General features: G+C 32.4%; 2 protein-coding genes and 1 pseudogene across 2 annotated transcripts; 2 read left to right on the top strand and 1 right to left on the bottom strand.

The window, feature by feature from the left end:
* Window positions 1–281: 281 nt before the first annotated feature.
* Window positions 282–4,056, top strand: LOC143582804 (uncharacterized). Its single transcript, XM_077065290.1, has 5 exons — window positions 282–353; window positions 447–683; window positions 2,146–2,307; window positions 2,416–2,505; window positions 3,749–4,056. Exons 1-5 carry the CDS (start codon window positions 287–289, stop codon window positions 3,937–3,939), a joined length of 747 nt encoding a protein of 248 aa, XP_076921405.1. The 5' UTR covers window positions 282–286; the 3' UTR covers window positions 3,940–4,056.
* A 7,672-nt stretch (window positions 4,057–11,728) lies between these two features.
* Window positions 11,729–14,281, bottom strand: LOC143582803 (heparanase-like protein 1). The gene is made up of 9 exons (XM_077065289.1): window positions 14,033–14,281; window positions 13,850–13,886; window positions 13,593–13,776; window positions 13,360–13,508; window positions 13,059–13,292; window positions 12,634–12,823; window positions 12,416–12,541; window positions 12,221–12,323; window positions 11,729–12,146 (listed from the first exon to the last, which is right to left on the bottom strand). Exons 1-9 carry the CDS (start codon window positions 14,240–14,242, stop codon window positions 11,757–11,759), a joined length of 1,623 nt encoding a protein of 540 aa, XP_076921404.1. The 5' UTR covers window positions 14,243–14,281; the 3' UTR covers window positions 11,729–11,756.
* Window positions 14,282–17,883: 3,602 nt separating this feature from the next.
* On the top strand, window positions 17,884–19,546 carry LOC143582801 (uncharacterized; annotated as a pseudogene).
* Window positions 19,547–25,089: the final 5,543 nt, after the last annotated feature.

The following is a 25,089-nucleotide window of genomic DNA, read 5'->3' as shown; positions in this document are numbered from 1 at the left end:
GTGGTTGTTGACCATCATATTAACTAAGACTTGACACTTTTTCATGCTAATAATTATAACTATGAGCCTACTTTAATGATTGTTAGTATCGCAGTTAGTAGCATATATATGAAAAACTGAATATTTTTGATGCAAAGAAAATAGGTTTGCCTGCCACTTTATTTATTGTAATTGTTTGTTTGGGGTTAATAGAAAGAAAATCTCTACATATTATTACCCAAAAACAATGATAATAATTCCTTACTAGTGATCCCCATGCTGGCTCTTTCTTTTTCAGCCAATTAATATGGAGGCAAAGGAAGATTCCCATTTGAATAATGAAGCTTCTTCTTGTAATGACAATTCTGAAGATGGTGTGTGTGTTGCTGCAATTTTTCTTAACTTTATTTCACATTCACTTGGTTTTCTATCAGTCTTGTTGAATGATGTTTTGGGAATATGAGCAGACTGGGAAGCTGTTGCAGATCGCGCTCCTGATGAGTTGCTAGTCGATGTATCCACACTCACACTTGAACAAGAAGAAGAAGATAACAATGCTATAGCTCCTGTAAGGCGGCGTGGAAGGGGCACCTTCTCATATCAAAAGCATGCCCTCTATAGTGATCGAAACTCTGCCGATGCTAATTCTGTAAATCAACAAGTGTCTCCCACTTCTCAAGGACATGATGAGCAAACAAGAGATTGTAGGTTCTTGATTTCTTTAAAGTTTAGATTTCTTTTTGTCTGCGTTAACTCATTAGCTGCTAAATGGAGTCATTCCATCTTAAGGCTCTGCTTTTATTGTATTATGTTAAATCAGGCACCATAGTTGTCAATAGCGAAAAGAGTGCTCGCTATAGCGCGCGTACAGGTCTTTTCCTGCTATTTGATGTTTAGCGCCTTAATAGCGTGATATAGCAATGATTAGGGGTTTTTTTTTCTTTCTTCTTTTTTGAAATATCAAAAACCTGATTTTTAGACATTAAAATCGATTAAACAGCACTATACTCTACCAATTCCACCGTAAAAATTCAATTCTGTGAATGAAACCCCAATTTTTTTTTAAAACAAAAATATTCTAATATCTTATCGCTAAACATCAAATAGAGCCCGCTAATCCGCTATTTCATCGCCAGCGCTATGTAGCATATAGGTAGGTCGTCACTATTGACCGTTATCGACAACTATGCCAGGCACTTAGTTTTAGTCTTCAGCCAGTTGTCTTAAATGCTCTGTAGTAGTGACAGTTTTAAGGAATCTATTGGATCCATGTTAATAGACAATGAAAACAAAATATGTATTCATATCAAATTTTATCAAAGAAAGAAATTATGCTATTTACATTGGTAATATGATAAAACTGAAAGCAATCATCTTGAACATGTTTTGTAGGTGTTGACATGAAGGCATTGTTAATTTGTGACTGTTTTGATATTATTGGTAAATCAGCAATTTTCTAATGTTTTGTCCAGACTATCAAAAGTTAAGTTAGTGTCATGATAAGTCTTTAGACCCTATGTATGATGTTTGTGTGTACATACTATGTATTCTTGAGAAGCTTTTTTCTTTCATCAGCATGCTTCACACAATTACAACATTGTTACATGTGGCATTGTTGCAGAGGTTTGCTATATTGACATAACTGTCATATATCTTGTATGTTCATGTAGAAATACATGATCTTGTTTACTCGTATGCTTTATATGAAAGTAATGAAAATATGAGAGTTCATTGTTGATTAGTTTTTGAGTCTATAGCTTTAATCAAGTTCCTTTTCAATTACCTACATCAATTGGCCTGTTTCCTGTGAAGCTTTTATGGGAATTGGACCCATGAAGTATGACTATGAACAGTTAACTCATCCACTACAGGCTTGTAGACTTTAAGATCTAGTTTATACTCGTTGGTCATGGCATCTTGATTCTTGTATATATAGTGAAGGTTTTTTTCTGCATAAATGTCATGCCAAATCTCATGTTAAAACATCTTGGAAACTAGATTCGATGGGCTTGTAAATGTTAAACAACTAAATACTAGGTAAGTGTTTACTTTTGATCGGTTTATCGAAAAATGGATGCATAGAAATCAGTAATGGAGCTAAGTGTTGTCTGTCAGTTCTGCTGTGAAGTAGCAAAATCTGATATATATTTTTTTGCTTCTTGTTAGTGAAATACGGCACACGCCATGCTCTTGTTTTGGAAGATTTTCAACCGAGTATGACTACAAGTGGGCTGGAGAACATGTTGGAGAAGTTTAACTATCACGATGTAGTCATACGCTGGATCAATGATACCACTGCACTTGCTGTCTTTAGAACACCAGCAATTGGTAACTTCATATCTAACACACATTATTATTATTATTATTATTATTATTATTATTATTATTATTTTGTTTAAACTCTAAATAACATGATTGATATGTGGTATACTGCAGCTCTTGAGGCATGTAACTCGATCAAGTGTCCGTTTACAGTTCGTGTGCTTGGTGAGAGTGATGTACTCCTAAGCTCCATTCCTGAAAAAGGTAACATGCCAAATATATATATTTGATTTAATTTTTTTTGTGTATATATAATATATATATATATATATATATAGAGAGAGAGAGAGAGAGAGAAAGAGAAAGAGATGAAGGGAAGGAGGGAGGGGAGGGGAGATGTAACTGCGTAAACTACATTATATATATATATATATATATAGGGGAAGATCCAAAGAGAACTTTTTGAAATTGAGAACTTTGAGAACCATTTTGGACCACAAAAAAACCTTTTAAAAAAATATTAAAAAAAAAGTACAGAACAAAAAAAAATGAAAATTTTTAAAAAGTAAAAAAACCAAAATGTTTATCTAGCATCTCGGTTTCATAGAAAAAAAATCTCGGTTTTGCTAAATTAATATGCATATTATCATTTAATCTCTAGTTACATAATATACACATATGTACATTATCATGTATCTTAATTGTACATATGTGTATAAAAATAACAGCATAATTTAGCAAAATCGAGATTTTTTATTTATTTTATTTTTCTTTATGAAACCGGGATGCTAGATAAACATTTTGGTTTTATTTTTACTTTTTTTATTTTCGCATTTAGGGTGTGTTTGGGGTTGCTTATTTTCACCAACTTATACCTTATTAACTTTTATAAAAGGAATAAGGTGTTTGGGATTGCTTTTAACGTGAGAGAGAAAAGTTAATAAGTTACACTTTTGTAACTTATTAACTTAATGAAAAGTTATGAGGTAAAATAAGGAATCCCAAACACCCCCTTATTTTGGTTTTTAAATTTTTTTTTTTATTTTTTCTTGACGGGTTTTTTGTGGTCCAAAATAGTTCTCAAAGTTCTCAATTTTCAAATGGTTCTCACACGATTCCAATCCTATATAGGATGAGTGTCATTGTAGAACTCTTAAATTTTTTAAGAACTTGAAAGAACTCTAAATAACTAATGTTTTTTATAAAAATTTTTGTATGCTAATGCTAGTTGAGCGTAGTTATATCAGTTTTTATATCTATATTTACGATATATATATTTTAGTTGCTTACAATACTAACCTTATGATAAAAAAGAAATGAAAAAAATTTTTGATTGGTTGGTGGTAGTAGTTTTCTTGGTTTTTTTTGTAACGTTGTGGTTATTTGAGGTTGACAACCACCATACTCAGTTTTTTATTTTGGTTTTGGTGATTGTGAATATAGTGAATGCGAATTAACCGTCATAACCATTTTTCTAAAACAAAATGGAACGTTTGTCGGCATACAGATTTGGAACCACCACGACAAAGGCCAAAAACATCAGCAAGAACTGCGCAAAGGCTAATTGCTCATGGGATGGGAATGAAGTTGCCTTCCACAAGTTTTGGGCAGAAAGAACTCAAGGAACAAGAAGAGGCGCGCAGGCAGCGCATCATTTCCAGGCAGAATCTTAAACACGATGCATGGGGAGAAGACTGAACACAACATATAACTGTTTTGACCATTTATGAACGATCAACAATAGTCGTTTCAAATTTTTCAAAAAAGGCTTCTTTTGATCTATTTGTGTGTTTGGTTTTGATTTTCATTGTTTGTACTTGTTGATATGGAAATGCACCAATAACATATTGCCTCGTGGGCCAATGAAGAATTAATATTATTCAGGCTTGCCAAAATGCATTTATGTATACTAAAACCATATTTGACTAACCATACTAGATTACTAGGTGCCATTTGTTTAATAATGTAGAAAGTTAACAGTATACCATTAGCTGCCTAGTTACATTCAGGTTTTTTTACACCGGAACTCCTGATTTACATATAGAAGCAAACACCACCAGGTTACACACAAGGTACAAACAAAGGTGCATCCTTTACAACCGGGCGCATCAAAGTTTGGAAACTGCACAAACTTGATAGATAAAGGAGCAATGGTAATTGGTTTGAAACTTGGGAGATCACCGTTTTCGGTTACCTCTAACATGAACTTACTTTCCCTTTTGAACAATGAGCATAAGCACGCAAATGTGGCGCAATGTTTACTCTATCAACCGCAAGAACTCCGATTCCCATAAGCCAGTCCCACAGAAGTGCATTGCTTGAGTGAATTTGATGTAGCCCATTGCTGAACCGAATATGGCCTTTGGTTTCGGTTCCATCTTAATAGGGTTCAGGTTCCATCTTAATCGGGTTCGGGTTAATTTGGGCTGTGTTTGGAGTCAGATTTTGGGTAAATGACACCCTTGTTATAGCATCGTTTTTTATAATATTTTTATTATATTAAATTTATTCATAGTTTTTTTTATAACTTTTCTTCTAAGAATCGTAAAGTATTTGATTTTGAGTCGAACAATATAAGTGAATGTTTTCTTTAAGATTGAACGATGTAGCATGATCTTAGCACAACATTTCTTGCCAGGGCCGGCTCTCAAGAATGGTAGGGTGGTTGACGGACCTCACCCAACACCCTGCTAGGCCTGGAATTTTTTTTTATAAATATATATATATTTATGAAAAATAATATGTATATTTAACGCTTAACTTAACAAAAGAACCACTAGCTAGCTTGGTGTAATGGCAAAGGGGTATGACTCGATCAAAAGGTTATGGATTCTAGTCTCACTCAAGGCATGTTTAAGCCTGTTTTTATACAAAAAAAGTTTTCCACAACCCAAATCATTACCAAGTAAGTCAATTTAAAAAATAAATTGTTTAAACCTAACAAAAAACCTCTTTTACTTAAAGGCCCAATTTTTTTCCACTTCGGCCCAAAATTTTTTAACAATTCTCGGAGATGGCCCTGTTTCTTGCCTAATGATTGTAACACCTTTAACCGGATTAAATACAGCAAGTACTAACATACATGGAAAGCTTTGGATTGGGATTCAGAGAGTGTTTTAAGTTTAATCAACATAGTGTGTTCTCATTTAACATTAGCTAATACTTAATTTTATAGTCTAATGGTGTTGTTCAGGACTTTGATGCGCCCAACTCCCCAGTCGACCGCTTAGGGTCCGCTTTACCGACTTTTACAACCTTATTGAGTACTACGTGTTACATGCTTATTTGATATTCAAGTAGGACCATATGCATATTTATGAACTTTTACAAAATGGTTTGTTTATTTGATGACCAGTCAGCACTAAGGTAAACTCAAAACAACACAACAAGGTACCTTTTGATTGATACAAATTTATTCTGGTTTATAACTCAATCAAACAGCAGGTCCTGATGTTGAAACTCACATTTTAATCATTAATTCATCAAGAGCCAATATAACCCGGTCTCTGAACTTTGGGGCGTCTGGCTACTAGAAGCCCAAGCGCGGTCAAGTTAAGCGTCGATAGGCGTACGTCTCTTATAAGACCTTCATAATACCAAACCCTTAGCTCATGCTGACACATGTCCTCAGGAGCATGTCCAATGCCTGCAACTTTCATAAACTCTGGATATCCAACAAAGAAGAGAATACATTCTATTAGATGAGGGAACTCAGAGACGATATCGAATGGGCCCGCAAGAGTAATAAATGATTTTATTAGTCTCAAGGGATGTAACCGCTTATACGGCTCGCATAAACTTGGCTCGTCTTCTTCCAAGGAAAACACAATATAGGGAGCGTCTGCTATAGAATCGGACCTAAAAGGTTTAGCGAACATGCCCAGGTCGGATAACCGTAGTGTGCTTATTTTCATTCTAGAAACTGACTCAACACTCTCTTGTATCTTTGACCATAATGGAGCTCCTCCAAACAGTATAACCTATGCATTTTAGGACTTTAGTACTATGTTGTAGAGTTAAGGATGATGCAAGTACTATATATATATATATGTTAAATGGAATGACATATATATTACCTTAGCCGTCACAAAATCTGCTGTAGGATTTTCAGCTTGAACACATCTACTAAGTAAGCCATTAATGTGTTGGTGTTGTTCAAGACTGGTGAGTGCAAGTAAAGGCTCACAGTTTACAAGTTTCAAACATTTTGGTTGGATAGCAGCACTATAGATTTGTTTGCACCTGCATATATATTAATCTGTCAAACTAATGTGTGACAGAAGAGTAGTAGGAATAATTTCGTAAAATAATTACTAATAACACTTAATTCAGTTACAAAACGAAAATAAAGTGGTAAATTACGTGTAGATTACAACTAATAGATGAAATTAAAAGAAAGAATATAACAAAACCATAGTAGAAAAAACTCATAACATAATACTTATAATAACTGCATTTAAATATGTATATTATGTTCAAAGTTAGTTAAAAACATTTTATATTAGTGAAGAAACTATATATAACTTTATATAAAAAAAAAGAAGTTAGCAAGAGAATAGACTTACACGGCAGTCACGCGAGCCCAGTCTCGTACGTCACCACTTGACATCACCATAAGGGTTATGATGGTGGTTAACAGTTCCGAAGGCAAGTCCAACATGTGTGCCATCTTTGTTGCCTATTAAATGAACATTTTAGCATTAAAAAAAAGTCGAAGGATTTGTGGTTTCATACACCATCTGCTAAAGAATCATATATGATATACCCTTGTATGTGATGATAAAGACAAATTTTCTTTGCTTTTCTTCTTACGAGTGTATCAAAACCATATCGCAAATCAAAATATCATGATGGATGAACAAGTAAACGATGAATAATATATATTAGTGTTTCATCATTGTTTTGTGTAAACATTATTACATGTTTATGAAATTTGGTATAAAAATAATCAACCTAAATATTTATAATTTCTTGAGAACTTCAATTTTATTTTTTTTAATTAATATTTATTTGTTGGAATATTCGTTTAATAGTTGTATACCTACATCAGCAAACCATCATCCACCAGGAAAAAACCATAAGGACATCTGTCAATACTCACAAATTTCGTTGGAAGTAAAAATAAAATAAATTATCATATGGATGCATTCAAAAACATAGGATGATATTTTACGCAAACCCTACTAAAATTATAAACATCAAAAATATGATATAAAAGTTAATAATATATTTTTTCCGCAATACAATATAAAGGGTATGTTTGACAAGGAGTTTTTAGAAGCTTTTAGGGGCTTCAAGCTTTTAAGAAAAAGCTCCTACGTAACAAAAAGTTTTTTTTGGTTTAATAGGCTTGAAACTTTTATATTAGGAGAAAAAGTTTTTTTTCTAAAAGCTATTACTACTAGCGTTTGAGAAAAAGTTACAAGCTTTTACAATTGAATTTATAATTTTGGTACTTGAACTTTCATCAACTTTTATTAATTTATATAATAGTTACATATTTTACTCTTATTCAAAACTAACTACCCAATGACTCTTTAAAAGTCCATAATTTTTTCACACATTAATATTTTTTTAAACACATTACATCATAAAAAAGAACATTTTATTCTCTTTAATTTGAGTATGATATTGATATACTTCTTTACCGGTTATGATTGGCAACAAGTCGAGTCAGACGAGCTCGGGTCATGTGTAAGACCAAATTAGGGTCGGAACGAGTCGATAAAAAGGGTTAATTTAGTTCGGTTCGTGTCGGTACGGTTTTGGGTCGAAATGGGCCAGGTCAGAATATGTTTCAGATTAAAACGGTGTCGGATCGGAAAGGATTTCAAATCAAAAGAGGTTGATTTAAAAAACTATCTATTTGAAATTACTGTATATTTTAGCTTTGTTTCTTGATTTTCGCCACGATTACACGCTTGCTGCCTTTGCACAAAATACACGTCTACATTCAGGTTATGTGTGCACTAATATCAAGTGAATAATGAACCGACACTGATTATGCGGTTGATCTCAGGTTGCGTGCGCACTCCGCTGGCACCCAATTAGTTTTATTAAAAGCTCCAGCTACTCAGCCAAATATCTAAATATATCTAAAAAGCTCTAGCTACTCTGCCAAACACCTAAATATATCTAAAAGCCTACAGCTAACAGCTACCAGCTTCCAGCTAGTTTTGCCAAACATCTGAGAAAAAGAACTTACACATTTGAAATTTTTATATATGAATACAGAAGGTAAATCAAAAGGTTTTGATTCATAATTAGTGCTATAACCTTTTTTTACTTCGTAAAATCAATATGCGATCAAAATTTGTTTTATAATATTTACTTTAAGATTTCATACATGCCCTGCTTGCGGTGCGCGCATATAATGTATATATGTGTGAACCCTCGGGTGAGCAAAAGTGAAATTGCATTAATTTTGACGTTATTTTACTAATCGCGTGAAAATAACGTTAAAAGTGGCGGAAGGTTAATCAGGCATCATGTGGTGGCGTTGATAGCCGAAAGACAAGGGTACATGCACTGATCGACCGGTGTGCTAATGGTTGAGTGTTATGTGCCTTATGTCCAAGGCTTGATGCAAAACTACTATCAAGCCGGGGGTCTCACCGGAAGCAGCCTCTCTATTCCTACGGGGTAGAGGTAAGACTGTCTACATCTTACCCTCCTCAGACCCTACCATAGCTTTGCTATTTGTGGGATATACTGAGTACGATGATGATGATGACGACTTTAAGATTTCATACCAATTTATGCCTCAAAACTTTAACATATAATAGCTCATATGATTTGTAGTTCACAAGATTGAATTTGAAACACTAGTCCCAAAATCCCAAATTAGGATTTTGTTATAAACCCTAGCACTGCGACATCCCTAATTTCAAAACCTAGTTGCACTAATCATCATAATTATCCCAACATTTGTTTTATCAAATGTTAATTCAATCTATGTATAATCGATAATGAAAACGAGGAACTCCTAATTAATAAATCTGATTTTAGAAAAGCATGAGTTCTCAATGTGTAAAAAGATCTAAAGCAAAAATGATAGATAAACATAAAATTGAGAATCAGTTATATTATATCGTCATGGATTCCATTTTGAACTATATAAATAAATAAGTGTATAAAAAAACTCACTAAAATTGACAACTTAGAAAATCGTGAGAGTAAGAGTGAAGACGATAGACAAAGCTTCTTTACTAGTTCGGACAATGAATGTAATTTATAGAGGATGGATTTTCCTTAACTAGGAAGAAATTTAGCAAACGACATCGTTTTTAACAACACAATGTATGATCCCTATACAATGGAAAGAGTGCTAGTCAATTGAATCCAATGTCATTTTTATTTGTGATATAATTAGTGATAATTATTATAATTATAACAGTAAGAGTAATGGGGCCCGCACGCCCTAATAAGATCGTAGATAGATGGATTAATATAGACCATGTAGATTTTAAGCTACACGATAGTAAAAATAGCAAGTCACATGGTTAACTAAACATGTTTAGAGTTTTAAGTTAACTTTAATTATAATAACTTAAATAAAAAAAAATTAGATGTATAAAAAAAAGATAAAGAAAAAAAATCTGTCTATAATATTAAAGCAAAACCATTATTTCACATGTCATTCAACTAGAGTGGTCAATTATGATGAGAACTAATACTATTATCATTTATAGAATTACTAATAAAGTTATAAATGTTACTTTAAATGTTGTATTAAATGGGTTTTTGATATTTATGAATTATAAAATTTTATTCATCATTATTTATATCTTATGAATCCATAAAGTATATTATTATTATTACATATATTATTAAATTTAACCTTTTTATTGTATGTTTTAACCACCTGTATATTACACAGGGTTATATCCTAGTGTTAAATAAAGAAAAAACCTTTAATAAGCCAATAACTCTATTAAAAGTTCATAAATAGAACACATTGTTTAAAAAAAAATTATTAAAGTTCATGGTTCATATGATAACTTTATTAAAGTACAGAGATAGAGAACATAAATTCTCTATTAAAAGTTTAGAGATAAAACATAAATTATTTAAATAAAAAGAATTATAAAGTCCAGAAATACATTATAGATTTAGAAATGTAGCTATGTAAATTTGTGGTATAGTTGCAGGAGGTTTGAGTTCTTTAGTGAAGACTCAAGATCGAATCCCACTTGTTTCACTTTTGGATGAATATTGAGAATGAAAGATTTGAGCTAGGCCTTTTGCAAAGGTTGTCAATTCACCTGGGTTTTCGTCCCACCGTGTGTGACGCTAGGGAATTTTGCTCTTGTGGTGGCGCAACGACTGCCAAGTGACAGTCGGCGGTATATAGTTCCCCGCGGGTACGCCCAAGCCAAACTCTGAAGCCAATATGGACCCGGTTAAGAAAACATAGTCTGGCCAGAGTGAGACATCAAGCTCTCCACATTTGAAAAGTACGGTAGTCTAAATATTACCGTTATAAAAAAAAGATGGGCAAACAGAATTGTACCAATAACGTATTGCCACGTGACCTAATGACACAATGATGAGTTAATACTATTTAGGCTCTGATAAAATGCATTTATGTATAATAAAAGTATAAACCACATTTGACTATCCCAACAATACTACATGTGTACCTACGGGGCTGTAAACAAACCGAACGAACACGAACAAGGCCTTGTTCATGTTCGTTCGTTAAGAAAATAATGTGTTCACGAACGGTTCACGAACACTTACCGAACGAGATTTTATGTTCGTGTTCGTTCCTTAACGAAATTAATGTGTTCACGAACGGTTCACGAACACAAATAAAATCAGCAGAGCCTATAGATTGAGACCAATGTATTCATCAATGTGAATAATAAAAGCCTGTAAACGAATCGAATGAACACGAACAAAGGCATGCTCGTGTTCGTTCATTTAACTTTAAAAGAACACGGACACTTAATCGAACAAATATTTATGCTCATGTTCGTTTATTTGAAAAGGGACATTTGTGTTAGTTTGTTTAAAATCTAAACGAACATAAATGAACTTAAATGAAAACACTTAAATGAACACAAATTAACAAATATAAAAACCTTTAATCAGATTACCTATCTATATAATATTTAATTATGTTCTATATACTAACACATAAACAAACATAAATAAACAAACGTAAGCGAACATAAACGAACGTATATGAACGAACGGAACATGTGTTCATGTTCGTTCGTTTAATTATACGAACACAAATTTTTTGTTCATGTTCGTTTGTTTATTAAATAAACGAACATAAACGAACTTCCAGCCGAACGGTTCACGAATAGTTCCCTAACGTTCGGTTCGTTTACAGGCCAGTGTACCACATTTGTTCAATGTAGAAGATTAAAAGTAAAATTAAGGCTAGTTTGATAGCATGAGTTGCCCAATTTCTTTCACTTTTTTTACACTTGGAACGACTGATTTATGTATAGAAGCAAACAGTCAAGCACCACCAAGTTTCACAAGGTACAAACAAAGGTGCATTATTTACAACCCGGCGCGTCGAAGTTTGGAAACTGCACAAACTTGATAGACAAAGGAGCAATGGTAACCGGAGAATCGACTTTCACCATTGTTGGTTTGAAACTTGGGAGATCACCATTTTCGGTTACCTCTAACGGAACTCCATTTAAAACCATTGTTTTACTTTGAATATTTCCATGTCGAGGCGTTAAGTGGTATTCCTCGCGCGACAAATGTTCATCCGTTGATTTTGATCCAACCCACGAAACCGCTGTCTTGAAACCATGAACAAATGCTGTCTTACTTTTTGAGTGTTGAGTTGTACGCAGATTAATCGTCAGGATGTTGTGAACATCGAGTGTGAAATGAGTTCGGTTGCTTAGGTTGATCAAAAGCAAAGTTATACCTGGCTGCAACAAGTATACAACATATAAAGAACACTTATTATAAACTTATGATTATTTAGAGCTAAAAATGAACTTACTTTCCCTTTTGAACAATGAGCATAAGTGCGCAAATGTGGCGCAATGTTTGCTCTATCAACTGCAAGAACTCCGGTTCCCATAAGCCGGGCCCACAGAAGTGCACTGCTTGAGTGAAACAAGATGATCATATTTTAACCAAGTTTTTTAAAATAAATAAAAAATAGAAAAAATAGTCGGCGTGTAAAGATTATTGCCTGTAATAATCAGGGTTAGGCATGAATGTTGTTTTGTTTAGGAGACCATAATTCCCACCGATTAACGTTTGTCGGCAATATACTTTCGTGTGATACTTGGCTGCCATTCCAAGCTGATCTAAGTACCTATAATTATTTGAAATATTCTGAACTGTTTGACTTTGAGGTCAACCATGAAAGTCAAAGCGGACCTTGAAAGTGTGTAAAGAGATGATTACCAGAAGCTATCTACAAAAGTGTCTGAAACATGAAGACCGCCACTATTGTAGGCCCCGCCAGATTCTCCGATCCAAGCAGATGCCCACGGGCCATCCGTGTTAATCGTTTGTTGAAGACCAGTAAACGGGCCTGATGCCCGACTCAAGAAATGGGGATCTAAAATCTTTTTCACCAAATTTTTGTCAACACCTGTCATTGAAAGAACTCACTGTTGACTTTCAAGAGTCAAACCTAGTACTTCTCTGTTTCAACGCTAGCATAAAATCTATCGCCTTTCGGTATAGTAAAACACTACTAACAATATTTCTACAAAAAGTAATGATTTTTGTGAATCTTGATGTTGAAAATTAACTCATTCGACAATCAAAGGTCAAACATAAAAAAACAACATCAGCAGTTTGACTTTGACCAGAACAGAACAAACCTGGGCCAAGATTATACATATGGTGTGTCATTACATCGACAATTTCCGATCCCGAAATTTGAAGAAGCGTAGCAAACCACTGCTTATCAAAAAACCCTCCTGGTGCCACGAGTAACGGTTTTGGCCGGAATCGCCTGTATGAATTGTCGATTATACCCCTGAGTTCAATCAAATCACTCCCATACTGATCAGCATCTACCATTGCACCAATCCCCTTACCACTTAACTCATTACCTGCAACAGTTAACTCGTTAACGTTCATAAAAAAATAAGTTAATTAATAAGCATCAACAAAACATACCGAACTCCCATGAATCAATCTGATACCCTTTAGAAACCGTATAATTTATAAAATCATGAGCATTACTTGAATTCCAATCTCCACCCCAAACACCCTTTTTAATTTGGCGTCGCCCGTTGAGTGCGTTAAGGCCAAATGTCACAAGTGCTCTGCAAACGAAACACTTTATTTTTAACACTACAGTATTAACTTGAATTTATTTATGAACTGAATTCCAACAATTAACTTTTTACCTTGTTTTATTAAAGAACTGATTTAATTCATCCCATCGACCCATACGAAGGCATCCTTTAGAGAAGCCAAACAGCCCCCCTTTCATTTTTGTAAAGGAGCGGCAAGGTCCCGAATAACTACCAACATTATACAATACTTGGTCTTGTAACGAACCACCAACTCGTATTCTCAAACGTTTAATAGCTGTTTAATCCATTTAAAACATTTTGCTTTAAGTAAACGCGAGTTACTTAAAAAATAAGCCCAAAAAACAAACCTTGAACCGCTTTGGCTAGAAACGGGTGGGATAAATCCTGAAAATATTAAAGTGTAAAATTATTGTTAGCACTTACTATACATGTTTTAAGTGGGCAGTTAAATCATGCAATAAACACTAATGTCATGCAAAAAAACTTATCCATATTTCTGTGACATAAACATGAACTTGCTAGTTGCTTACAAGATTCAAAGCAGATGAAGATCCCCAAGGACATTGATGATAATCACACTTATTATTCGGCCACCAGTCGATAGTGGCGCAAATGTAATTCGCATCCGTGTGAGCTATCGGTATACTCCCATTAATCACAACATATGACTCTTCAACATTTTGTGCCACAATCACAGAAACTGATGCTAGAATAATAATTAATGAAGTGCAAAACTCCATTTGGATCAACTAAAACCTTCTTCTACCTGTGAAAAATGATTAGCTAATTATAATCAAAATTCAAATTGAACAAAAGAAAAAAACAAGAAAGAAGTTGGTTGTGAAAAACATTAGGTGTTCCTAATCAGACTTTTCTATCAACCAACCCAAATGAATAATATTATTAATAATAATGAAAATGAAAATTCAGGTGTTTCTTGTTTATAATGTTTTTTTGGTTATGGTTACTGTATAAACCCTAAAAGTATAAACAAAGGTATGAAGAGGATCAATACTTGACTTAAACGAAATATACTACTTACAAATTAAATCCAAAAAAATTAGGCAAATAAAGAAACATAGATGGATAAAGACAGAACCTGGGAAAGTGATTGAAGTCTTATGTTAGGAGGTGAAGTAGTTAAAAGGACGATGTTGTTTCATTGTACCATGTTTCAGTTTTATTATGTGTCGGGGTTGTGATGAGCTGTTTACAGATGCATGACATGACATGAGACCACATGTTTTCATGTCATATTAAACCTTCACCGCTTCACACTGGGCGTCTTCATAATGAGACTTTTAAGGGAGGGAATATTTTATTTAGGTAAGTTTGAAGGCAGGTATTATTTTGTGATGCTTTACCAAATATATTCTTTATTTTTTACTAAATTTGAATTAAGGTTTTCAAACAATTGACATACATACTAGTGTTCTAAATACCGGTTCGCACCGGCCGGTTATACCGGGTTTTGAATAATAGCCGGTAGCTATAGCCTGGTATTTTTAGCCGATTTGCTAGAGTATCGAACCGTCAGTTTTTTTAAAATACCGGTTTAAACCGACATACCGGTTTTAAGCCCAATAGATTTTTGATATTTTTTGTGATCCGTATTTGTTAAAGATGACTTTTAACCTAGCAGATAAAATTAAAATGAGTAAACCAGTAACAATGTCATAAACCCATTGCACACTTTTATTTTTAAAAAAACTTTGTTTGAAACTCAAGTGCTTTTATATTATTTTTTATTATGAATTAGCTTTTTGAATTATTTTTATTATCGAGTCAAGTAATTTTGGGCTATTTTTTTAGTTGAAAGTTGAGTTTATTTAAAATCCTAGGGTAAAATTTAAGCCGGTTGAACTTCTCGGTACAACCCGGTTCAACCGGTTATACCATTTTTTAACTCAATCCGGTATGAGTAAAATACCGGTTTTTAAAACATTGATACATACCTATATATTCAAACCCATTCATTACAACTTGTCAACCGGTTTATGATAAGTCAAACATATTTACAACTTGATTATTATTGACTCGTTGAATTGTATATTGCAATTCACGGATCTGCCACTCGTTTAACTTTTTTTATTAAGGCAAATTGAATTTTAATAATTTTGTATTTTTACAGTTGGCCGATAATAATCTTAACTCAGAAAATAGTTGTCACCGGTCCTATCTTTTACGATAATTGTTTTCATTGGACCTTCATTAAAAAAAACTTAACACCGTTAAGTTTTTTCAAATTTCAAAAAATTGTTTTGGAGCTTTCGATCGGAATGAGGATATGAGTCGATTGGCGTAAAACTTACCTCGAAACGGTGCTCCAAACAGCTTGGTTTTTGTTAATTGGAAGTTTAAACAGACGAATGAAGCCAACTTTTGTCGTTTGGAGTACCGTTTCAAGGTAAGTTTTAATTCAATCAAATCATATCTTCATCCCGATCGAAAACCCTAAAATTAACACTAGTTGAAATTTTAGAAAAAAACTTAGTGGCGTTAAGTTTTTTTTAACTCTTGGTAAATTTCTGTTGTGTTCATTACAACGACCGAACTAAATAGAAAAAGTAAAAACAAAATTTGCGAACTAGTTCGGCGCCGCCAAGTGGCCCAATAAAGTAGTAGTAATATAATTGGGTCCAATTACTATAACATGGGCATAAAAATTATGATTCAAAAAAATATTAATTTAATGGGCTTAAATCAAGTTTCTATAAAGTTAATGGGGGCCAGTTTCGGTTTTGAAAGTTGATGTCAATTTTATTGGATGTGATCCGAGACTTTACTGGGTATACAAACGTCTCCATTATTCAAGAGTGGGTCCGCGGCTGAATTCACACTCTTATTTGCAGAAGGCTTTTAGGTCCAAACCCTATCTAAACACAGACTTGGGCTTAGAAAGAACAGGCCCATGTGTGTGGGTCTAACAATTTGGGCTTTGTTCTGGTTATCATAAATAGTTAAAAAGCTACAAAACTAATCAAATTAACCAAAACACACTGACTATTTCCTACACATACATGCATTAAAACACCCCTCCCACTTACATTTACGGAATGCTATAAGCTTTGAACATTATGTGGACTTTACTCATATATGATTAGTGTATTTTGGAGACAAATTCTAGAAGTTAACTTTTTGAAATTTTGGTTAAATAAGAATTTCTTTTACGTTTTAACTCAAATTCCGGGTTCAAAAAGGCGAAAAATGAACATAATACTCTTTACTGTTTATTATTCTTAACTAGTTAAACCCCTGTCGATATTTTCTTTCTATTCAAGTCTCCATTAGAACATCTTCAATGAGCTTATGTTGCCCTCATGGTCTCGTGGTGCTTAGGTGGTGTCAAATCAATGAAAAGATATAGTGGAAAGAGCCAAAGAGAGAAACAGCCAAATATGATCAAACTCCAATTATCAAGTGTGAGGGTATAGTTCGTATTGAGAGTAATCAAGCTTCTAAGTTCGAAAGCTACCGCACTCGGCCAGTATCGATTCGATTCGTTACATTAAAAGTTTTTTACCAAATGTTTGTCGTTGGCAAAACTCTAGGAGCCAAACTAAAGGTAAATGCTTAAAACTTAATTAGTGTCAAAACACTAAATAACTAAACTATAACTCTTAGAGATCAAAAGGTAAATCCTTAAAACTTTAGTGGCAAAATTCTAAATAAGAAAACTTTTCAAATGGGCAATAGCATTGTGTAAAAAGAAAAAACTCAACACCAAAGAAAATGGAATAGCATTGTGTAAAAGGTAGGAAAACTTTAGAAAAAGGTTAGATCGATGGCTTTGTACTCCGGCCAGACATTGTTATTATTATATATATTATAATAATGTAAGATAAGATACTTTGCCTCCCTACATTACAAACTGATCATCTATCTCATATCAATCTTATCAAACAAAAACTTGATTTACTTAATTTGCTATACCCATGCACGTTCTTACGTTCTAATTCAAAAACACCTACAATACAATGACTTCCATTTTAGGGTTTCTTCATCATACAAAACCCCCTCCTAGCTCCTCCATAATATTGTCGTGTCTAATTAGTTCATAATAATTGTCCGTTTTCGTGTCCAATATTAATTAAGATATTTTTCTACTGATAAGAATGGAGAGTGTGATCAAACAAAGAAGGTAATGATCTTCATTCTGTACCTTTTTTATAGTTAAGAAAAGAAAAAAATAATTTCTTGATCATTTAGGGGTTCATTCCCGGAGTCTGGAACACGGGGCAACAAGGACTTCTTCAGAGGTAGGTTTGATTTTATTATGATTTTAGATCTAAATATATATTATGTATCGCAATTAAAGTAGCCCAGAAGATTAAAATTTGAGGTCAAAATTAAGTGCAATTCAACATGAAATATTCTTTTCATGCGCTCAGATAGGAAATCACACGATAATGATTCCGTCAATGGCGAACATGTTACTGCCATAGCTGCAGCCGCATTCTCTGTTCATTCATTCAAGGAAAAAATGAACGCTCAGCATCATCAGAAGGAAAAAACCAGGGAAGAAGGTAATTATAGATTATTAGAGTGTATATATGCATTTATTTCTTATTTCTGTAGTTTTATGTACATGCAAGAGTAAAATATTCTTAATCTAGCTACCCATAATCTACATGAAAAAAAAATATAAAAAATTAAAATGAAGTATTTTTTTTCATTTGTTTTTAATTTGCATTTAAGGTCTGATTTATCTCATTTCATATTAAAGTTAATGATGTTAATCGCATAACGGTAAATCGTTTATATTAGTTATACAAAATTATAATCTGTATTTTCTCAAGACTCCAAACAAAAAACACATTTAGATTGGCAAAGAACAGAAAACTGTAATGTATTCCAATATCCTCTTTTTTTCTATTAGTTGCTACCATGAGGAGCAGAATGAGTCAGGGTGATAAAGCTCCATCGTTCGCAAGACCGAGTAAGCCATATGCCAATAGAAATTTAAGCATACATGGATGTGGAAACCCCAAACTTGATGCTTGGGAGAAAGCTGAATTACTAAAGATTCAAAGACGGTAATTAAAAAAGTTTCATTATTTTGAGCAATATTACATGAATATTTGTCTTTCATCAATGTTATTAAAAATGACATATATAATTAATTCCCAGATACGATAAGAGTAACCTAACAATTCTTGAATGGGAGAACGAGAAGAAAATAAGGGCTAAACGAGGAGTGGAACAAAAAAAGGTTTGACCGTATATAATTAGTTCTTCTTTTGACTTTCTTTGATTTAGGACCTTTACACCGCAAATGAGCAAAATGGCCATTTGACTAGTTAACCTAAACATTTTGCTCATTTAAACGGGGTTTTCCCATAATGTCTATCCCAAATCTAGTTAACTCTACTTGATAATCATCACCACCTGAGTAGATTTTTCAACCAAATAAGTCACGCCAAATGTTAATATATCATGTCGAGATGCCTGGATTTTTTTTTAAATAAAACTGTCGAATCATATGGATTTTTTAGGCGTCCCGACGGGATGTTTTTAGGCGTACGAATGGGGTTCTCTTTGTTTTCCGACGAGATTTTTTTTACTTCCACCAAGGTTTTTTTACGTCCAGCAAGATTTTTTTGGCTTCCACCAAGACTTTTTTGACATGTAGCGGAATCTTGTTAGTTGAAAATCTCGCTAGGCGATGATTATTATAAGTACACAGATCAACTGGATATGTTGTGAACATTTTTGGAAAAAAAGTTGGTCAAAGAACTTTGACTAATAAAATACTAAACTGGACAATTTGGTTATTTCGTCACTTTATACACGGTAAAAGTCAACAATTAGGAGTATTATATATCTTTTATAATATGGTGATTTGTAACAGAAAGAATTGGATCAAAGAAGATCGATCAGTTGGCAACATTACCAGAACAAGCTAGCAAGAATTGAACATGTAGCCGGAGGAGCAAGGTCACAGGCTGAAAAGAATAAAAGGAAAGGAACAAAAAATAAAAGAGCGAGCAAATGAGATGAGATCACTTGGAGTTTCATCACCAAAATATTGCTTCCTATGCTAATTTGAACTTTGAATCTAGCTACATGTGTACGTTAACTTGGTTTCTAAGAATTATGTGCATGGACGTGTTAGCATCCAAGAAATTATATCTGACAACTTAATTTGTATTATTGAAAGTTGAAAAGTTTGATCACATGAAGCCAAGAAATATTAGTTTCTAAGTTATTATAATTGGTTGTTGATTGCAAATAGTGTTACAAGAATAATAAAGTTATATTACGTTTTGCAACAATAAAATGGCTAGGAATTTTTTGGTGAACTATAAAGTTCAATAAAAGAACCTTTTCAAGGAACATGCTGTTACAAAAACTTGCGTGTATTTGTACTATATAGTATTTGACATCATAAGCTACGGCTACCATGGATTGTAAACCCTTCGACCAGAATGGCGGATATAGCTTACGAGGAGGGGTAGCCTCTGCTACCCCCTCAATGTTTTACCGGTAGTGTAAAAAAAATGGTCGGTTTTCGTATTTCATTATCCCTGAACAAAAAATAACGTTACCTCTGTGTACTTTAAGCACAACCAATTTAATACTTAAACCAAACAAAAGACCACTTAAATAATAAAGCCCAAACCAAAAAACCCAATAATCCAAATCTAATCTAACTAATATATTAAAACAACACAATTTTGTCCACATGTACTTCACCTAGGTTGTCCATATAGGTTTCCATGTCATCAACCATCCATAAAAATATTTTCCACATATTCACAATAAAATTTAATCAATGATATTGACTTTTATATTTTTGTAACTTATTAATGTAATTATGATATTAATTATTCTAATTAATCTTAGAAAACTTATTAAATTTACTAGGTTTAAATTGTTCATCGTTTATTCTTTAAAAGGCACATGCTTGGTTCAAAAATCATAACGCTCCTCATCGTTTATAACCAGATTCTTCGCGCTCATCTATAACCGGTTTTTCATGATTTGTCGGTTTCATAATCCAAAAAACATCAAATATGTTTATCGTTTGTAATTATTACGTATGATTTATATTTTAGTGTTTAATCGATTTTTGTGAAGAACAACATCTAATCTAACTAATATATTTAAGCAACACAATTTTAATCACATGTCCTTCACCTAGGTTGGCCACATAGGCTTTCATGTCATCAACCTTCCATAAATCTATTTTCCAGATATTCACAATAAAATTTTAACTAATGATATTGATTTTTATATTTTTATAACTTATTAATGTAATTATGATATTAATTATTCTAATTGTTAGAATTATAAAACTTATTAAATTTACTAGGTTTAAATTGTTCATCGTTTCTTCTTTAAAAGGCGCGTGCTTCGTTCAAAAATCATAACGCTCCCCATCGTTTATAACCAGATTCTCCGCCTCATCTATAACCAATTCTTCATGATTTGTCGGTTTCATAATCCAAACAACATCAAATATGTTCATCGTTTGCAATTATCATGTATGATTTATATTTTAGTGTTTAATCGATTTTTGTGAAGAACAACATCTAACTAATATATTAAAGCAACACAATTTTGTCCACATGTCCTTCACTAGGTTGTCCACATAGGCTTTCATGTCATCAACCTTCCATAAATCTGCTTTCCACATATTCACAATAAAATTTTAATCAATGATATTGACTTTTATATTTTAGTAACTTATTAATATAATTATGATATTAATTATTCTAATTATTGTTAGAATTATAAAACTTATTAAATTTTACTAGGTTTAAATTGCTCAATATTTCTAATTTAAAAGGCACATGCTTCGTTCAAAAATCATAATGCTCCTCATTGATTGTAACCAAATTCTCCGCCTCATCTATAATCGGTTCTTCATGATTTGTCGGTTTCATAATCCAAACAACATCAAATATGTTTATCGTTTGCAATTATCGGGTATGATTTATATTTTAGTGTTTATCGATTTTTGTTAAGAACAACATCTAATCTAACTAATATATTAAAGCAACACAATTTTATCCACATATCCTTCATCTAGGTTGTCCACATAGGCTTTCATGTCATCAACCTTCCATAAATCTATTTTTCACATATTCACACTAAAATTAAAACAAATGATATTGACTTTTATATTTTTGTAACTTATTAATGTAATTACGATATTAATTATTCTAATTATTGTTACAATTATAAAACTTATTAAATTTACTAGGTTTAAATTGTTTATCGTTTCTTTTTTAAAAGGCACGTGCTTCGTTTAAAAATCATAACGCTCCCCATCGTTTGTAACCAGATTCTCCGCCTCATCTATAATCGGTTCTTCATGATTTGTCGGTTTCATAATCCAAACAACATCAAATATGTTCATCGTTTGCAATTATCATGTATGATTTATATTTTAGTGTTAATCGATTTTTGTGAAGAACAACATCTAACTAATATATTAAAGCAACACAATTTTGTCCACATGTCCTTCACCTAGGTTGTCCACATAGGCTTTCATGTCATCAACCTTCCATAAATCTAATTTCCACATATTCATCACAAAATTTTAATCAATGATATTGACTTTTATATTTTTGTAACTTATTAATGTAATTATAATATTTATTATTCTAATTATTGTTAGAATTAAAAAACTTATTAAATTTACTAGGTTTAAATTGTTCATCGTTTCTTCTTTAAAGCACATGATTCGTTCAAAAATCATAACGCTCCCCGTTGTTTGTAACAAGATTCTTCGCCTCATCTATAACCGGTTCTTCATAATTTGTCGGTTTCATAATCCAAACAACATCAAATATGTTCATCATTTGCAATTATCAGGTATGATTTATATTTTAGTGTTTAATCGATTTTTGTGAAGAACAACATCAAATTGGTTCACTGTTATTGGATTTTGGGTTTAACTGCATGATTTTTTATACTAACGATTAATAGATTTGATATTTAATCTATTCTTATTAGTCGATTTATGTTTTAATCTATTTAGGGTTTAAGGTATGATTTTTTTTTTAAATTATCGGTTAATCGATATGATGTTTAATATGTTTGCTACTTAAAATTATGTTTATATATTGTGATTTTTTGTTCATAACACGCCTTTTTCCAAGTTTCAGTAATATTAATTTATTTTTATGACCTATCAATTTAAAATTTGAAAATATTATTATATATGGATAGGAACCTAATTGTTATAATATAATCTAACTAATATAATAAAGAAACTCAATTCTACCCACATGCCACTAATCTAGTATGTCCACATAGGACTCTACATCATTACATTTCCATATAATTATTTTCCACATATTCACAATTAATTTTTGGTAACATTAAACTGTTATTTTTTGAAACTAAAATCTTTTTTAATATAGTTGATCAATTAGTTATATATTAACTAGAAATTCACAACCTTACAAAAATTGTTATTTTAAATTAAACAATACTGCAACAACAATCTTACAAAAATAACAGTTAAAACAATCTTATAAAATACAAACCAGGAAATTTTTTTTAAACGGGATGGATCCCTAGTAAACATTTCAATAAAAATAAAAAAGAAGAAAATGAGTTAATTAAAACGGTTTCTAAATTAGTTAACAAGTTAAATTGGTTTATTATTATAGTTAGATGTCTAATTTTTGGTAGTTCCAAAAATCAAGGCCTGTATTTTTATTAGAAATTATATGCTGCATTTATAGGCTTATTTATAGGGTTTTATTTATAGGATGTATGTTGCATTATATTGAATTCGATTTATTGTATTTATTATTTAATTAAAACGATTTCTGAACTTACGGTGTTTATTAAAAATAAACATCTTCATATGTAGTATATAACATCCGCTGATAGATGCATTCTCCACATTAAAACAATCTTCTGCCTTTGAAGCTTTTACAAAGTAAATTCTTCAACTGTTAATTATAAATTTTATATTTAAACAAATTATTTCAGTAAAGTCTTTTATCGTTTGATTTAAAGCAGATTACAATGGAGGTTCAAAGCTTTATAATGTTGGATAAAATTGATGTTCTCAAAACATCTCTATCCACAGTTAAGGTTAGAGTTTTGAGAGTATGGACCGTCAAAGATAACAAACACTCCAAACGATGACTTCTTGATGGAGATGGTCCTCATGGATCAATCTGTAAGTTTTTTATTGTTTTATATTTTTCTTTCTCTATGCTACTTTTTTCATTAATTATTTATACATGTTTCTTCTTCTTCTTCTTCTTCTTCTTCTTATTATTATTATTATTATTATTATTATTATTATTATTATTATTATTATTATTATTATTTCATGACAGGAGAATCGAATGCAAGCTACGATTTTTAAACCCGACATTTTTTGTTTCAAAAGGTTTTTGAATGAAAACTCTACACAGGTGAAAATATAAGTTTAAACATGGTATGTATTTGTAAGCTTAGTTTTCAAATAATATTACAAAATCTGTTACTAATGTGTTTTATTATTTTTTTCAGGTATAATGATTCATTTATGTTATATTATTCCTTATTTACTGAATTATTTATTTATAAAGTATTTTCTTTTTATCTTATAGACATAGTTTAACATCTTTTGTAATATCTGCTAGTAAAAAAACTTATGTCAAATATTTATGTTGATTGAATATGTTTTTTACATTTTATATTGTTTCTTGATATGTTTTTCACCCGTGTGTAACACAGGTTATTATCCTAGTAATACAATAAAAAAAGAAGCAGACCTCATACCTGTTACTCTGCTAACGACACTGCAACTAGCCACCACCACGACACCTCCACCTCCACCTCCAGCTACCTACCTCTAGTCCGCTACAGCCACCTCCACCTTCACCTCCAGCCACCACTAGTTCACTCGGTCACTCCACCGCTGGTCTCTCCTTTCCGGTAAGATTTCTTGTATTTAGGGAATTAGGGTTATGTTTAAATTGGAATTAATTTAGGATTTAGGGCTTATGTTTAAATTGAAATTGATTAGGTATTTAGGGTTATGTTTAGTTGGAATTAATAAGGGATTTAGCTCTTTAGTTTTATGTGTAAATTGGAATTGATATTAGGTTTTTAGTTCAAATTTTGTTTGGGAAACTTTGAAGGTGAGTAAACAGCCTTTTATTAGCAACCTTTTTAAACGTTAAAGAAAAGAAAACTATGACATTGTGTAACATCTCGGGAATACCCTGTTCAATTTTGAGCTAAAAATGACAATTCTGAAGCTTGAAGGGGTTAAAATGAAAATTTTGAATTTTAAGACTCATCGCGCTACGCGATGGTCTCTGGGATTAAACCATCGCGCTACTCGATTATCCAAATCACACAGTTCAAGAAAAAGTGGGGCGCCGTGCTACGCGACGGTCCACCCACTATGGCCATCACGCTACGCGATACCCCGTGAAGTAATCCAAATTCACAGGTCCAATCACGTGGCGCTTCCTGGTCAATTGCGGCGTCACGTTACGCGACGGCCTTGGGGAAAGAGCCATCGCGCTACGCGATGGTCTGCAACACTCAACTATAAAAGGGCAGCTACGGGTTCAGTCCATTTCATCTCATTTTCACACTCAAAAACACACACTTAGTATTG

This window comes from Bidens hawaiensis, unplaced genomic scaffold (assembly GCF_021521415.1).
Source record: "Bidens hawaiensis isolate Kalapana, Puna unplaced genomic scaffold, B.hawaiensis_p1.1 tig00032005_1, whole genome shotgun sequence".
Classification (NCBI taxonomy): domain Eukaryota; kingdom Viridiplantae; phylum Streptophyta; class Magnoliopsida; order Asterales; family Asteraceae; genus Bidens; species Bidens hawaiensis.
This window is presented reverse-complemented; position numbering and strand designations above follow the sequence as displayed.

What these genes read in the sequence shown, in the direction of transcription:
- LOC143582804 (XM_077065290.1), top strand. Translation starts at nt 287, where the DNA reads ATGGAGGCAAAGGAAGATTCCCATTTGAATAATGAAGCTTCTTCTTGT. An exon ending in TAATGACAATTCTGAAGATG is followed by an intron (nt 354 to 446) that starts GTGTGTGTGTTG and finishes GAATATGAGCAG; the next exon opens with ACTGGGAAGCTGTTGCAGAT. An exon ending in AAGCTCCATTCCTGAAAAAG is followed by an intron (nt 2,506 to 3,748) that starts GTAACATGCCAA and finishes GTCGGCATACAG; the next exon opens with ATTTGGAACCACCACGACAA.
- LOC143582803 (XM_077065289.1), bottom strand. Translation starts at nt 14,242, where the DNA reads ATGGAGTTTTGCACTTCATTAATTATTATTCTAGCATCAGTTTCTGTG. An exon ending in CAGTTCTTTAATAAAACAAG is followed by an intron (nt 13,509 to 13,592) that starts GTAAAAAGTTAA and finishes TTTCGTTTGCAG; the next exon opens with AGCACTTGTGACATTTGGCC. An exon ending in TATGTATAATCTTGGCCCAG is followed by an intron (nt 12,824 to 13,058) that starts GTTTGTTCTGTT and finishes TTTCAATGACAG; the next exon opens with GTGTTGACAAAAATTTGGTG.